Source organism: Mesitornis unicolor, unplaced genomic scaffold, assembly GCF_000695765.1.
Source record: "Mesitornis unicolor isolate BGI_N332 unplaced genomic scaffold, ASM69576v1 scaffold6364, whole genome shotgun sequence".
Lineage (NCBI taxonomy): Eukaryota > Metazoa > Chordata > Aves > Mesitornithiformes > Mesitornithidae > Mesitornis > Mesitornis unicolor.
The window spans coordinates 130,076-145,329 of NW_010180840.1; the positions used below are offsets into that span (position 1 = coordinate 130,076).

General features: G+C 36.4%; 1 protein-coding gene across 1 annotated transcript in view; it reads right to left on the minus strand.

The window, feature by feature from the left end:
* GBE1 (glucan (1,4-alpha-), branching enzyme 1) overlaps positions 1-15,254 on the minus strand; it is a gene marked incomplete at both ends in the record, with an annotated part of 128,666 nt that overhangs the window by 90,504 nt on the left and 22,908 nt on the right. Inside the window, 2 exons of the mRNA XM_010183216.1 lie at positions 13,768-13,977; positions 15,099-15,189. Of these exons, the coding sequence (XP_010181518.1) occupies positions 13,768-13,977; positions 15,099-15,189 (301 nt within the window). The remainder of the gene's footprint in view (positions 1-13,767; positions 13,978-15,098; positions 15,190-15,254) is intronic.

Genomic DNA, 15,254 nt, shown 5'->3' on the forward strand with positions numbered 1-15,254 from the left:
AGGTCATTAACTGCTTCCTCCTGGATTACCGGGGGTTTGTTCTGCTTGTCCCTGTCTGCCAGCTCAGGGGGCTGAATACCTTTAGGACAGCTGGTGTGACTATGAAAGACTGAGGCAAAGGTGGCATTAAGTACCTCAGCCTTTTCCTCATCCTTGGTAGCAATGCTCTCCCCCCACATCCACTAAAGGATGGAGATTCTCCTTGGCTCTCTTTTTGTTGTTAATGTATTTGTAAAAAGGTTTTTGTTATCTCTATTTAGTATGCAATATGTAGCAAGGTTATTATATGAACTATCTCTGGCAAAAATAGCAATAATGTCATTTTTGTACTGATTCACAGCTATACTTTGTTTAATCTGTGCTTCTATTTTTAAGAAATTAAGCACCTATTTCAAAACCTTTTGTGATCTGAACACATGTTTTAACATACTATCTTTCTATAGCCACAAAATGTATAAGTTTCATCAGAGACATGTTGGAAAGATACTGTGCCAAAATATATTTAATTGTACTCCCAATAATCCACCGATATTAAATTGTGACAACAGAAGCCTCAGAGTACCTTCAAAATACTCAGAGTAATCAGGGTCCTTATGTTGGATATAAATTACAAAAAGGACATACTATAGTCTACAGCTTATTTGGAAAACTGCTTAATAACAAAACACTTCTCCACACACCAAAAATTTTGAGTACTATGTTTGTTTCCCAGTCAACACAGAAGTGGAAGCTCTCAAGACAAGGCAGCAGTATCTTTTGATACTTTTAAAATCAACCTATATTGCTGAAAAATGTCTGGTTAGTGCACTAGAACTTGTATATTAACCACATAACCACAGTACGGTTTGAGTTGGAAGAGACCTTAAAGATCACCCTAGTCCAACCCCCTTGCCATAGGCAGGGACATCTTTCACTAGATCAGGTTGCTCAAAGCCCCTTCCAACCTGGCCTTGAACACTTCCAGTGATGAAACATCCACAGCTTCTCTGGGCAACCTGTTCCAGTGTTTCACTACCCTTATCATAACATGTCTCTTACTTATGTTGAATCTTAATCACCCTCTTTCACCTTAAAACCATTGGCCCAGTGTACTGTACTGACACTGGGGACTTCCCTGACCCATGTGCAAGGACCTTGTACTTGGCCTTGTTGAACCTCATGAGGTTCACATGGGCCCACTCCCCCAGTCTGTTTAACGTCCTTCTGGATGACATCCCCTCCGTCTAGCATGTCGACCACACCACTCAGCTTGATGTCATCTGCAAACTTGCTGAGGGTGCACTCAATCCCCCTGTCAATGTCATTAATAAAGATATTAAATGGTATTGGTCCCAGTATGGATCCCTGAGGGACACCACTTGCTGCTGATCTCCATTTGGATGCATTAATCTACCACATTAATTAATACATTAATACACTGGAAATATATATTTAACAGCAAGGCTTTTCCATGAGATTCTAGTGATCTGACTAAAATGAAAGCAACTGTTCCTACTATAGGTGTCTCCTATTTCAAACCATATTTCAAGTGTGACTATTACTGATCATGGCTTCAGAGGTAGCAGAAAGATAGCAACTTTTAATTAAAACAGAAGTCTGAAGTGGAAGCTTCATAACCTTGTGCAAAAACCAAATTGTGTTGGCCAGGCCACAATAAAATAGAAAGAAAACTAAAGCTAAGTTTCCCTGAAATATTTTAGAACAAGTTTGCCCCTGGATATATTGACAGTTCACCACCACAGGCAAACGAGTTGCTCATAATTTGCACTTGGTGAACTGACTCTTTCTAATCAAATCCTTTGTTTCTCCAAATTTGGAGGACAATGGTGCTGTGCTAAGAGCAACTGTAGATGCAGCCTGCAGAACATTCATTATTTCCAGTATGAAATTAATTTGTTTATAATAATTCTATTTTGTGCTACTTCCTGTAAGTTGCTAGCTTTGTTAAACAGTGTTGGATAAGCATTAGAAGATATTCAGCTTAAAGTTGCTTCTATTTATCCATTTCCTGAAAGACTTTGTTTCCTCCCCGCTTAACACAATGACAAAATAATTACCTTGGACTTTCTTATAACATAGTCAAAGTAGATTTTCATCTTTTCCAATGCCCTTATCCAAGAAGGTGGTGGCAAAGGAAGCCTGAAAACATTGATAATGTAAATTTTAGTGTTTTATAGTTGACTACTTTCTTCCTCTCCAACAAGCATTTACTTTGAAAATAACCTTTGGGGTTTAAGCATCAACCTCAGAATGGTCATAAGGCCTCAACTACTACTTAGGCTTTGGTTTAAATATTTATTTCCATTCTGTAGGAAGAGAAATAAAGATTCAGATTACAGGGCAGTGAAAAAAAGTCTAAAAATCTGGAGAAATAAACACTTAACACTCAAACCAGATGACAGGGGGAAAAAAAGCAGTGGAAATCTTTTGGTGTGTTTTTCTTGTGTGTGGGTTTTTTTTGTTTCCATCCCTATGTTAGGCTGTTCAATTACTCAGATTCATCAATTCTTTGAATATAGAAAGTATCTACAGTTATATAATACTAAGAGCTAAATTTAAACAACAAAAATGGAGCTTCACCTAGCCTTGTTGTCCATAACAACTCCATGTATAACTATTTGAAAACTTACACTATTTATTTCCTTAATTGAAACACTAACTTTCATTACATGTTTCTGAATGTCCAAGCTTAATCTATTTCAAACTGAATAAATTTAAAAGAGAAACCCATCAATTCTAAATTACACAATTCACAACAAAAAGCATTTAGACAGAGCTATGAGCCAAAATTTTAAAACTGCAAAAGGTCATTCTTTCAGACAACCTTGGTACATGAAGCAGTGAAGCATATGCAAAAAGTCCTTTTGTGTGAGAAATTCTATTATTATTATTTATTCTATTTACCATTCTGACTAATGTGGTGTCATAGTAAACAAGAAACAAACTTAATTTTATTTTTTTTTTCCCCTTCAGAGGAAATGAGGAGAAGGGAGGGGGGGAGGCAAGGAGGAATTTAGCACTGCCTCTACCTGCTTGCAAAAGATCAGGTTATGGAAATGTTTCACTGACCAAAACAAGTATCTCAACTGAATAGTCCTCCTACAGATAATTTTACTTTCAATTGTGACTTAATACCAAACAGATTCTCTCCTCAGAAGACACCAATTTCTCTTTTACTTACTGTATTAGAAAACTGTCTTAGAAAACTTAGATATAGTACTAATAATAAGCCTGTGCTAAAACATGTTCTAAAAACTCATGCCCTAATCAAAGGCATGCTATAATGTTAATGAAATGTAACTAGATGACAACAAGGGGAGGAAAAAGCTGATTACCCTAAAGCACTAAAGAAAACAGTCAGTGATAACACCAATCTCTGAAGCTCCATAGGTTAAAAACACAGGCCCTAGGTTCTAGCTGCACTGGATGTTCATTTTGACAGGGTGAAAGGAATACTGCTTCACTCCACATCATGAGGTGACAAATTCTACGGTGTTTACAAAAATCCCTCCAACCAAGAAGAGGTGACATAATACGTTTGTTTAATCAGGAAAAGGACAAGTTATTGCTTTATTTTCTTTCCTTTAAGATAGGTAAAAGAAAAAAGAAAGAATAAGAATAAAGACAGCAAACAGCATTCTCCTCTTCACAGTGAACCCCTATATGCGTACACTTACGTAAACAGCCTCAGTACAATGACTACTTAATATTATATATACAAAGAAACAAACTTTTATTTAATAATTTTCCAGATAACTTCATTCTCAGCAGTTTGTTTGAACAGATTGAGACATCTCCTACAGAAGGAAATTACTAAAGCAAATAGCACATCCACTGCCCAGAAAAAGTGGATGGAAAAATAGCTAAGCAAATTTAGTGTAATATGCCTTCATTAAAAAAAGTTTAAGACAATGTTTTCAAAATCTCATTTGGAACAGTTCACTCTGTTTCCAGGGATAAAGCTTTTCCTTATTTACTAAGTTATATTTGACATGATACTTCATTTGACATATTTCAGTTCATCAGACTTGCCCTGTAACCCTATCAGCCAAAACAGAACCTAGAAGGACAATCTATACATTAATAATATAGTGTGATCACAGTAGAACCAGTTTCTGTATCTTCATAAAATTATGGAACTATAGTAAGTATGAGCTTTAATAAAATTTCTCTCAAGAACATACAGTTCCAAAGTCAAAGTAATTTTAGCATTTAAGTAATCATAAAGAAAACATCCATGTAAAGCTGAGTGAGTCCATATAAATCCTCCCAAAATTTCAGCATAGAACCATCAACACAGTCCCACAAAAAACTGAATCTCAGCCAGTGGCTACAGCTAGGAAACAATTTGGTAGGACAGAGACAGCTACCACCTGAAGCAGCAGGCTTGGCCAGCTCTGTTGGACTTCTTGACCTCTATCTTCAGTTTCACTCAGTTTCTAGGGACATGAACTTATTTATTATCCTAGTCCATGAAATAGCATTCCTCAAGAAAACATGGCAACCCTTTCAAAACAAAGTAATATAACCGATCAACATGATTACTTGCAGATCGTTTCTGATCTGTTAGCCATAAATACACTGCTAACTTTTGGAAATGCATTCAGTATTTCGATAGTTTATTGGTTCCTACTTTGCAGATACAATTGTTAATTGTTTTATCCCGTTACCAATTTTCATTCTCTCACCAATGAGATTTCTAAATATGAGTTTCAAGTGGATCTGTATATTATATAGCACATACACACCAGAATCAGAAAAAAAAAAACTGTCTCAACGACTCCATCTTCTTTCCCTGCCATGAGGAGTACCATGCCTAATTTTCTTCCAACCGAGAACTTCTCTGGATGAAATCCTATGAGAAGAAAGGCAACATTCTCTATTTCATTTATGGATTCTCTTTATAACCTCTCTCTTATCTCAAATTTGCACAACCATCATCCTTTTCCCCAGCACAGTCTTCTATTCACAACAGATGCTGCTCATGTAAGTGCTGCAGTAAACACATAAGAATGCTGTGAAAGTTGACAATTTAAGTGTGGAGTACTAAAATGCAAGGTCATTATTGCATTTAGGCTGATGAGGAATGATCTCTGCAGTGTGTTGAATCTCATCTAATTTTAGATCTTTATTGAAATACCATAATCAACTTCAGGTAAGAGTGACTCTGTCTATTCAAGATATGATTGAATTTAATTGACTACAAGTGGTGACCTCTATTTCAAAATATGCTACCTGACAAAATTTAGATTAGCTACAATTTTTCAGTGTGCCTTTTCTTCACATATCATAGAACAGTTTGGGTTGGAAGATCATCTAGTCCAATCCCCCTGCAATGGGCAGGGACATCTCCCACTAGACCAGGCTGCTCAAGGCCCCATCCTTGAAAATTTCCAATGAGGAGGCATCCATAACTTCTCTTGGCAGCCTGTTCCAGTGTGTTACCACCCTTTCACAGTAAATAATTTGTTCCTAACATCTAATCTAAATCTACGCCCTTCCAGTTTAAAACCAACACCTGCTATCCCTATCACTACACTTCCTGATATAGAGTCCCTCTGCATCTTTCCTGAGGCCCCCTTCAGGCACTGGAAGGCCACTATAAGGTCTCCCCAGAGTCTTCTCTTCCCTAGGATAAACAACCCCAACTCTCTCAGCCTGGCCTCACAGGAGAGATGCTCCAGCACCCTGATCATCTTTGTAGCTCTCCTCTGGACTCACTCTAACAGGTCCATGCATTGCACTGAGGACTCCATAACTGGATGCAGTACTCCAGGTGGGGTCTCAAGAGCAGAGTAGAGGGGCAAAATCACCTTCCTCAACCTGCTGGCCACACTCCTTTTGATGCAGCCCAGGTTGTGGTTGGCCTTCTTGGCTGCAAGTGCACATTGCTGGCTTATGTTGAGCTTCTCAACCAGCACCAAGTCCTTTTCCTCAAGACTGCTCTCAATCTATTCTCTATGAGTCTGTATTTGTGCTTAGGATTGCCCTGACCAAGGTGCAGGACCTTGCACTTGGCCTTACTGAACTTCATGCAGTTTGCACGGGCCCACCTCTCCAGCCTCAATATATTAATTACTATAACAATTTTTGTGCAGCTACATTTTAGAAACTTCACACAAAACTCTGATTGCTATGTTGGAGGTTAATATGGGAAACTGGACACTTCAAAGAAAGTTAGACATAATCTTACATGAAGCTCTGAGTTTCAGAATATCTGTGGATTTAAAGACTTCCAGTCTGTTAAATCAAAGTGCAGTGAAACAATTAAGCTTTAGATGAATGTTTAATTAAAAAAAAATTAAGCAATTCTACAGCAGGTCTAGACTGCATATACTATAACTCATATGCTTATGGCTGGAACTTTGTTTTGTACCATTATTTTAATCATTCTGATTACACTGCAGTATATTCCAATATATCATCCCTTTTGTCAATGCTTCCAGTAGTAATTCCCATCAAGAAAGGCAATTTATGAACTGCTATGTTGCTGTACTTAAAAGTGCTTACTTGCATTCACAATGGTTGGTAAAAGGAAGAGAAAACAAAGGTTTTCACTGTCATGGACACGGACTTTAACATTTAAGGTTTATAATGTACTTTTGTGCATTTACATACTCAAAGTCCAGTCTCTTAGAAGCAGACCACTAAGGACATATTGCAGGCATGTTTTTCAACGTCAATCTGTAATCAAAATAATTACATTTATGAGCTTTGGGGGAAAAAAATAACTCACTACTACTACATCACAAAGCAGTGCCTTCTTAAAACAGTCAAAAAAACCAATCTTTGGCAGTCAAATCCAATTCCAATGCATATTATGGAGATCTCTAAATACAGAGCTTTGCTAAACTAATTCAGTGGAGGAAGACTGTCAGGAAACTAATTCAGACCAGCATAGCTGAAAGTTTTACATCACGAAACACAACTTATATTCCTGTTCCTACTGTAACGACCCTACAATCAACAATGTACCAGAAAAAAAAAATCCAGACTGATAATCTAGGTTATTGACAAGTATCACTGCATCACATTTAATTTGGCTGGAATTATGGCCAAGGTATCTCCCCAAGGAATACACATTCATGTCTTGCCACTGGATGTCATTACTACTGCATAAATGCAGCTGGAAGAACATCACCCATACCTGACTAAATCCTCACAAGTTGCAGAAGAGAAGGCTTCAGTGACTACACTTATACTCCAAGAAGTCAAGTCTTTGTATATTATACATTAATTCTTCAGTAACTTTGCCCTCTTCTCCTGACTGGGGTATCAAGCACATCCCAAAAAAGAAATTGCTCAGTTGAGAGAAAGCTGTGGAAAAGTCACAGAATCACAGAGTGGTAGGAGTTGGAAGGGACCTCTGAAGACCATCTAGTCTAAGCCCCCTGCTAGAAGTCTTGAGATTAGAGCTATGCAAGGTAAGAAAGGTAAAGATACAGTCAAAGACAGGTTTGTGAGTAGCTCAAAGATTCAAAAGGAAGTACTCGGAAAGTGCAAAACTGTAAAAGAAAATAATAGAGTCTGAAAAGGATAACCCATTGCCATCAAGTGTCTGTAACAAGTAGTGGCAGCTTCCTTTCCCCCACCTGACCAATGCTTGCCGAGCCAGCAGAGCCTCTTCCGGTATCTTACTGGAAGCTATAAGTGTACTAGCAGTTTTTAAACCCTAATTAGTTAACATGCACAAAGGCTAAGTAGTAATAGTTTGCAGTCAAATATACCTTCTTTGCACTCTAAAAAGTGCTTGAATAAAGAAACTCTGAGATGGATGCTAAGAACGTAGATATCATGTTATCTGCATTTTGTAACTCATGCTGATGCACTAAATTTCCTTAAGTGCATTAAGCAAGGAACTACAGTCTTTAATACCACAGTACTCTATAAAGTGTTAAATGACATAAGTTTACAATGTAACATGCAAGTGTTATAGAGCAGCAGCATATGTATTTCTTCCTGAGAACCATGGTGATGTTCCCACAAAAGGCAACAAGTTTTCACTTCCACAGATACTTAAAAGAGCTCAACATTGAATTGTAGGCTACTTAAGCCCCAAAAAATTTCTCTAGACAGCTATAAAAGAATTATGAATCCTGACAGGTACCCCTACTAACCTAACACTAATCTCTGAAAGATGTATTTCCCAATTCAACCCACTTACTATTACACCAGTGGCAGCTAAAGATTGCCAGCTTTCCCAATCAAAAAAAAGGAAAAAAAAAATCAAATAAAAAAAGCTGTTTAAGGAAAAACCAAATAGTGGTCTTAACAGAGCCTGTTGAAGATGTTAGAAGATCAACACACTTTTAAGGAGTCTGTGCAGGATTTAAACACTGGGTGACAGAAAAGGCCATCATCTCAGTATCCAAACATAGGTGTACAGTGCCATTTTAGATGCAAGACAGCACCTGAGATACCTGCATGAGGCTAAAAGACAGGACAGGGAAGAGAAGCTTCACATGACCAACACTGCTCTGGAGGGGCAGCTGGAGGACAGGCCATCTAAACCAGAACTAAAACACACTTTGGCACCTGACAGCTGCCCTATTTCTGCCACACTGATGCAAAGCCTACAAGCAGTTTCTGAACTATGGTAGTTTATAATCCACTTTAAGAAAAACTGAAGAAAGGGTAACACACTGAGCTACAACCAGCTGGTCCACCAACAGTTCAGAAGACCAAGCTGGAAAGAACATCTGGTTAAACAGCAGGGGACCAGCATGTCATCTGTTCGCCTGATATAAATTGCAGCTTATGGGACAGTGTTTACACCCAGAACCCTACCTATAGCATTTCAAAGCACATTTGGCATGGATGTCACTTGAGATTTCATAAAACTGAAGGAGGAAGAAAAGACTAAAGCAAAGAAGAGATTTCTCCCATTGCATGGCTTATTTCAGTAAATTTCATTTCTTCTGTGGTACTTATGAGCCTTAATTCCAAAAACAGAGAGTGTTACCAAGAAATACAAACAAGACAAAACCTGTAGGTGAACAGGACAAATGACTCCCACTAGTTATGATTTGGTGCCTTCACAGAACCACCAAAGCATGGACACATAAAATCCACCCTAAAAATGGACAGAAAACATGGTCTCAGAAAAAAAAATTCAAAGGAAATGTTTGCTAGCTTCAGAACTTTACAACTAACATAGTATCTTGCTGATCGTACTGCTGCATTCAAGGAAGCAGGACTTCGTAATTAAAACCAGAACGCAATTCAACCTCTGACTGTTATGACAAATTCTTCTCCTAGATTGAGCAAGAACTTAAACTTTAGGCTAAGTGCTCAGGTGAAAATGTCACACTATTATTAAAGCAAAAACGAAAAACAAGTCAAACTTGGGGCATCACATGATTTCTGCCAAGCTTTACTTCTACCATTATTCCTAAAAGCTCAGAGAAATACACCAGTATACCTACTGTTCCTTAGAACTGGATTAAGAAAACGCAGAATCTAACAAAACCTAGTAAGAGAGGAATGCAGAGCCTTAAAAATCAAAACGACACTCTTGGATCTCAAGAAGCCTAGAAAGGCAGCATTATTTACACATTTTAATTATGTAGTGCTTAAAGAAAACAAAAAACTTCTATTTGGCTAGGTAATATCTTGTTCTCAATTTTTTTTAAATTGTTTTGCCTGATTAGTATTTTAGACATATTTGCTATACAGAGAAATGAATTTAAATCAAAACACAATCAACTGCTCTATTTGTGATCCCACCTGGTCTCCAGGGTCTACAGCATTACTTCTAATGAACTTGGCAGCTGAATAAGCTTCAAATATGATTTTAGGAAGGAAAATTATTATACTTAGCTTGTGCTAAATTAATTACAAGCAGAATCCTTACTTAAGATGGGAGGGTGTTCACATGTATGAGCTGTCTTAAACAGGATCACAATAAGAGACAAGGCATTCAATTTACCACAGAATTAACTAGACAGTGCCAGCCAGACTACAGGTCCAGAGCTTGTGGCATCTCTTTTACCTTACAGCATTTCCTTTTCATGAATTCAGGGATAGAAAAGCCACATTTTTAACAGAAACCAAGACAAAGGATATAAAAGTTTGTTTTTTAAAAAGTATTATTAAAATAAACTGCTATCCTCACTCCAGCTTTGTGGTTCTGGCTCTTGAGTAGACCATTATGGGGGACAAGGGTACACATGGACACAGGGATGACCAGGAGGGGCTAGATATGAAGAGGAAGATTCACCAAATTAACATATTTGAGGAAAAGAAATGCCCAGTTATAAGTTTTAGAAAAAGTGGGAAAATGTGCCAAAGTTATGAAAGCGTAAGTTTATTTCTGAATCAGTTCTTTGTTTCTTTTTAAAGCAGAATTTAGAATACTTTTCTTGAAAAAAGTTAAGCAGAAAATACTCTTTTACTTCTCCAGTTTACCTCCAAATTCTCATTTTACTGAAACTATTCTCATGGGACAGCATCTTGCACAGCATAATTTTTAAGCTCCTATTTACAACTTATCCAAAAGTTCACTGTTTGTACAGCGTTTGTATAAACATTTGTTAAAAAAATACAATTCTATTGCTCATTAAGTGTGGTCTTAAGGTCCACAACACAAAACATGTTATCCTCTTAAATTACACTATGGTGCTAGAGATGCAACATTCAGGTTGTCCTTTGAACAGTTTTACTACTGTTTTTCTTGGAGCTATTATCTACTTAAGTGAATATTACTGAAAATGCAGTATTTTAAATACACCATGGGTATAGTCCTGTTTTTGCGTGGATATAGATCTTTTGCCACCTTCTGTTATAGTAAGTATGCACACTCCCTTTCCCAGATAACTGAATAATCTTGTAAATGCTGTGAGACAAATTTACTTAAGTCTTAGCTTTCAAAGAAAATGCAGACAGACTAAACTGATAAAGCAATTATTTCTTAATCTCTTTCATTGCAGAGAATTAGTTTCTCTTGGTCCTAAAGTTGAGCATTCTATTTGATTTTGAAGTACCTGTAGATTTAACAGTTCTTCCCACTACAGAAGGAAAAGGATTTAGTACAAGTGGTGTACAGGAGAGAAGGCTGTAATAGCTGAAGAGATCTCTCTCAGAAAGCAAGCTTTTCTGTATATCATTCAATAGATTGTGTTTAGTGTCACTTATTTCCAGCAAACTTTGAAATCTGTAAGCAACTCAAGATTCTCAGATTTTTATACTCCCCTTTTTCAGACTAAATCTGCTTATTTACTGATATGGAAATTAGCAGGCATGTCAATCAAACCTCAACAGAAAAAAAAAAACCAAACAGTAAAATACCAGTTGATTCTTTCACCATTTTGTTTGGGACCTGTACACATAAAAACGAAGGGGCAAGAAATGCAACCATTTTTCAGTCACTTCTGAGCAACTTGCAAGTAACATGGTTGTTATATATTTTAAGTCTTAAAATGTGACTATAGAGTATTTAATGTTTCAGACATTAGGACTGAAGACAGCCTTAATGACTAAATATAGTTCACTGCACAGCTTACTGCGCTTGAAGGGGAAGGAGAGGTTTCCCTAAAAGTTTAAGAAAGGAAACTCAAATTTGTTGTTGCATTTCACTGGAGGGCAAGTGATTGGGGAAGGACACAGGAGGGATCCTCAGTCATCCAGAGCATTATTTTTATTCACCGGTAGACCACAGATTAAATTTTTCTGATCTCTGCTTTTTCCTAATCTCTCCTCCTTCCCTAACAGCTCTTTCCTCTCCCCTTTTCCAGCATTCCGTCTGCCATCTATTCTCATCGCATAGGATGAAGAGTAATTACGCAGCAGTGCCCCTCCCTCTCAAGTACAGGTACATATCACTGACCCAACAGACCTGTGTAGGAAGTTCTTCAATTCTGAATAAGTGTTTAGCCTTGCCAAGTGCTACCTAGAAAGCAGCTTGCTGCTTCTTTCATTTACAAATCCTTCCAAGACACTCAATACCTGCACCACTTGTTTTTCAACAGAAAGTGCCTCTGGAACAGAGAAAGGTCCGTAATTGCATTAATTTTATTTTATCGCTAGAGAAGTCAGTACCACATACTTGTTAATGATAAATAAGCATAGAATGAAATAAAGTGTGAAACACCATCGTATTGATATTAAAGCATCAAGATTATCTTAATTTGAGTATTAATTTAAAGATTAATAGGAAGCCACTAAAATTATTCTTAGACATACTAAAATGCATTTGTTATAATAATTAAAATCACAATTCAAAAATTGTTCCAAATAAAAAGTAAACAAAGAACAGCTCATCCCATTAAGTAACATAGTGCATAAGTCACTACACTGGTCACTTGGCTTAACTGAAACTGCGAGTTACTGTGCAAGTTTCCTTTAAACAGTTGACCTATGCTATGTAACATTGCTTTTGCAATAGTGATCTTCTTAAACAGTACCATCATAAGCTATGCAACCGTCAGCCTCAAGAGTATAGACTATGAGTACAAGAATTAAAAAAATATTTTTCGGCAACTAACTGAAAAGACATAATTCTAACCCAAGGTTTGAGGATATCTGCAACAAGCATATCCAGCTAAAGGCAATTCAATGCAAGCAATGGAGAGAAACAGAAGAAAAATATTAAATTGAACTTGCAGCACACAACACCTAACAACTAACAATTTAACAAGAGATCAGAACTCCACAGTCACTGAGTGATGAGCCACCGAAAGAAAGACTCAAGCATAACGTTGAAAGAGATAATCCACAATTTTCTAATTGCTAAGAAGAGCAAACAAGACCATCATACATCTCAAGGGGAAGAAGAAACTTTATCACGGAATACGAAGGGAGTGACAGTGTCCAGAATTTATTAAGAAATGCTTTAAGGAGACTCTGAGGTTGTGTGAAATTTCTTGTGGTATGTTTAGGGGAAGAATCAAAGACAAGAAAAAGGAAGAATCAAGGTGATTCAGGCAACCAGCATGGGAAAAATGGAACAAGGAGACTGAAATAAGCTAGCTGCCTATGTCCATTTCTCCATTTAAACCATTGAAATATTCAGCATACAAGATAAATCCCCCACCCCCAATACCTGAGACAATACAAAGTAAACAATATTAAATGCTAATCATAATCTAGTATTAACACATGGTTTGACACACATTGTATTTATAGTAGATAATAACGTGTGCCCAAACTGTGTCCCTAAAGCTGCCTACTGAAAATTACCCCTACTCTGTATTACCGTTGATCGACCTCTGGAAGCTCTGTTAGTTAACCTGGGGCTAAACTTCTGCTACATTTCAACAATCCAACAGTTTGACAGTGTATCTTCAGAGTTTACAGATTTTCTTCAGCTTTTCTTATGCTTTTACTTATTTGATGCATTATATTTTTATATATAAATGTAACATATAATATGAAAACACAATTCAATTTTATAATACATAAAATATTTAATTATATATAATATGTATTCCTATACAATAAATAATTAGGTACCTATATAAAAATTTGAATCTATTTTAAAATAAAAATAAATATGATGGATAACTACATAATTATATATATAATACATACAATGAACATGGTATATACTATGTACATATGTAGCCATAGATGACAGAAGAATAAAAAAAACTAAATAATAATTTTAGTCTTAGATTTTAAGTATTTAGCAAAGCAAAGGAATTTACTAAGCATATAATAACTGTCAAACCACCCAAATGACTTTTCCAGTTTGGCATACAGTATAGTCTTAAACAAAACTGTTAAGAAATAATTACCATTAACACACCTGAAGTGACATTTTATGCTTACTTTGCATAGTCAAAGAGTCTGCTGTCCCAGAGCTGATGATTTCCTTTATAACCGGAATGGAAGAAACAAGAATCTGTACCATCAAATTTGTTGAGGCCATCTTCAGAGTTTTTTGATGCATGGCTGTGCACAACATCCAGCAGAACAGTGATGCCCATTGAGTGAGCAACATCAATCATTTCTTTCAGGTCATCTGGAGTTCCATAACGGCTATCAACATAAAAACACAATGTGTTATCAGCGGTACAATCTGAACTTAAGGTTACAACACTTGAACACTAGTCATAAAAACTACATTAAAGTCAGCAGCTCTTTATCACCTATTTTCTAGTTGCACACAGGTTATTTTTTCGGCTTAAGTAGCAGCTATTGATTAAAAACTGACAAAGTTTTTTAATTATAAACATTACATCATGAATGCATACAATATTTTGCAGAAATAGTTTCAAAGTTTTATTCTTCCCTCTTAATCTGTTAATACATCAGGTTCAGTATAAAAGAGAACTGATTCAACTTAAAGCTTCTATTTAATATTGAACACTTTCATATGTTGTAAGAGACAAGAATGTATTTATGTGACCGGAATAAAGTAATCCATAATGACTATAAAAGCAAATGTACGTTCATGAAAGTTTCCAAAATACATCACCTGCTGCTGTCCTACTCAGTTATTCATTTTAGGTACTACACTGTTTTTTAAATGAAGGTTTTTGTGTCCTGTGTCTGATACACATTTCTTTCAAATAATTAAGCCAGTTAAAAGTTCCTGTCTATCTAAATTTAGGCTGGTTGTCACTTGAGCTTCTACAAGATGAAAAAAATAGTCACAACATTCAGGTTTATCATAATTTCCTTGAGAATTACCTGAATACATTTTCCATCTATTTTTACCCTCAAATCTAAGTACAGTCTGTTGCAAGCATGGGGAAAAGTTCCCACAGAACACACAAAGTCATTATTTTAAACAAGTTTATCATAAACAAGTTCTGTTTATCATAAAAGAATGACTTACACATCGTGTTTGTTACTGCCAAGAATGCCACAACATAAAACTCATACATAAAGACTGCTGAAGCTGGATTAGCTGAAATATGCTATGACAGCTGATGCTACTTAAAAATTTTGTTTGTATCTTATATGAAGTGTTTCATAGAAAAGCTGATCACTATGCCAAACTGATTTCAGATTTAAAAGGAAGTTAGAACAAATACGTAAGCCATTACTTTCTCTTTCCATTAAATACTTGCAAACACACACATACCGGCATACTGATTTCAATGTATTTGGAGTGAGGTAAGAGAACAGAGAAGATGCTGAAGTACTTAACCTACCTTGATGCTGCAAAGAAGCTTGTGACCTGATAACCAAAACTGGCATAGTATGCATGTTCCATAATAGCCATCAACTGGACACAGTTGTATCCTATAAAGACAAAAAATAAAACAAACAAACCCCTGTCTTAAGGATCATTAAAAGAAAATTCAACA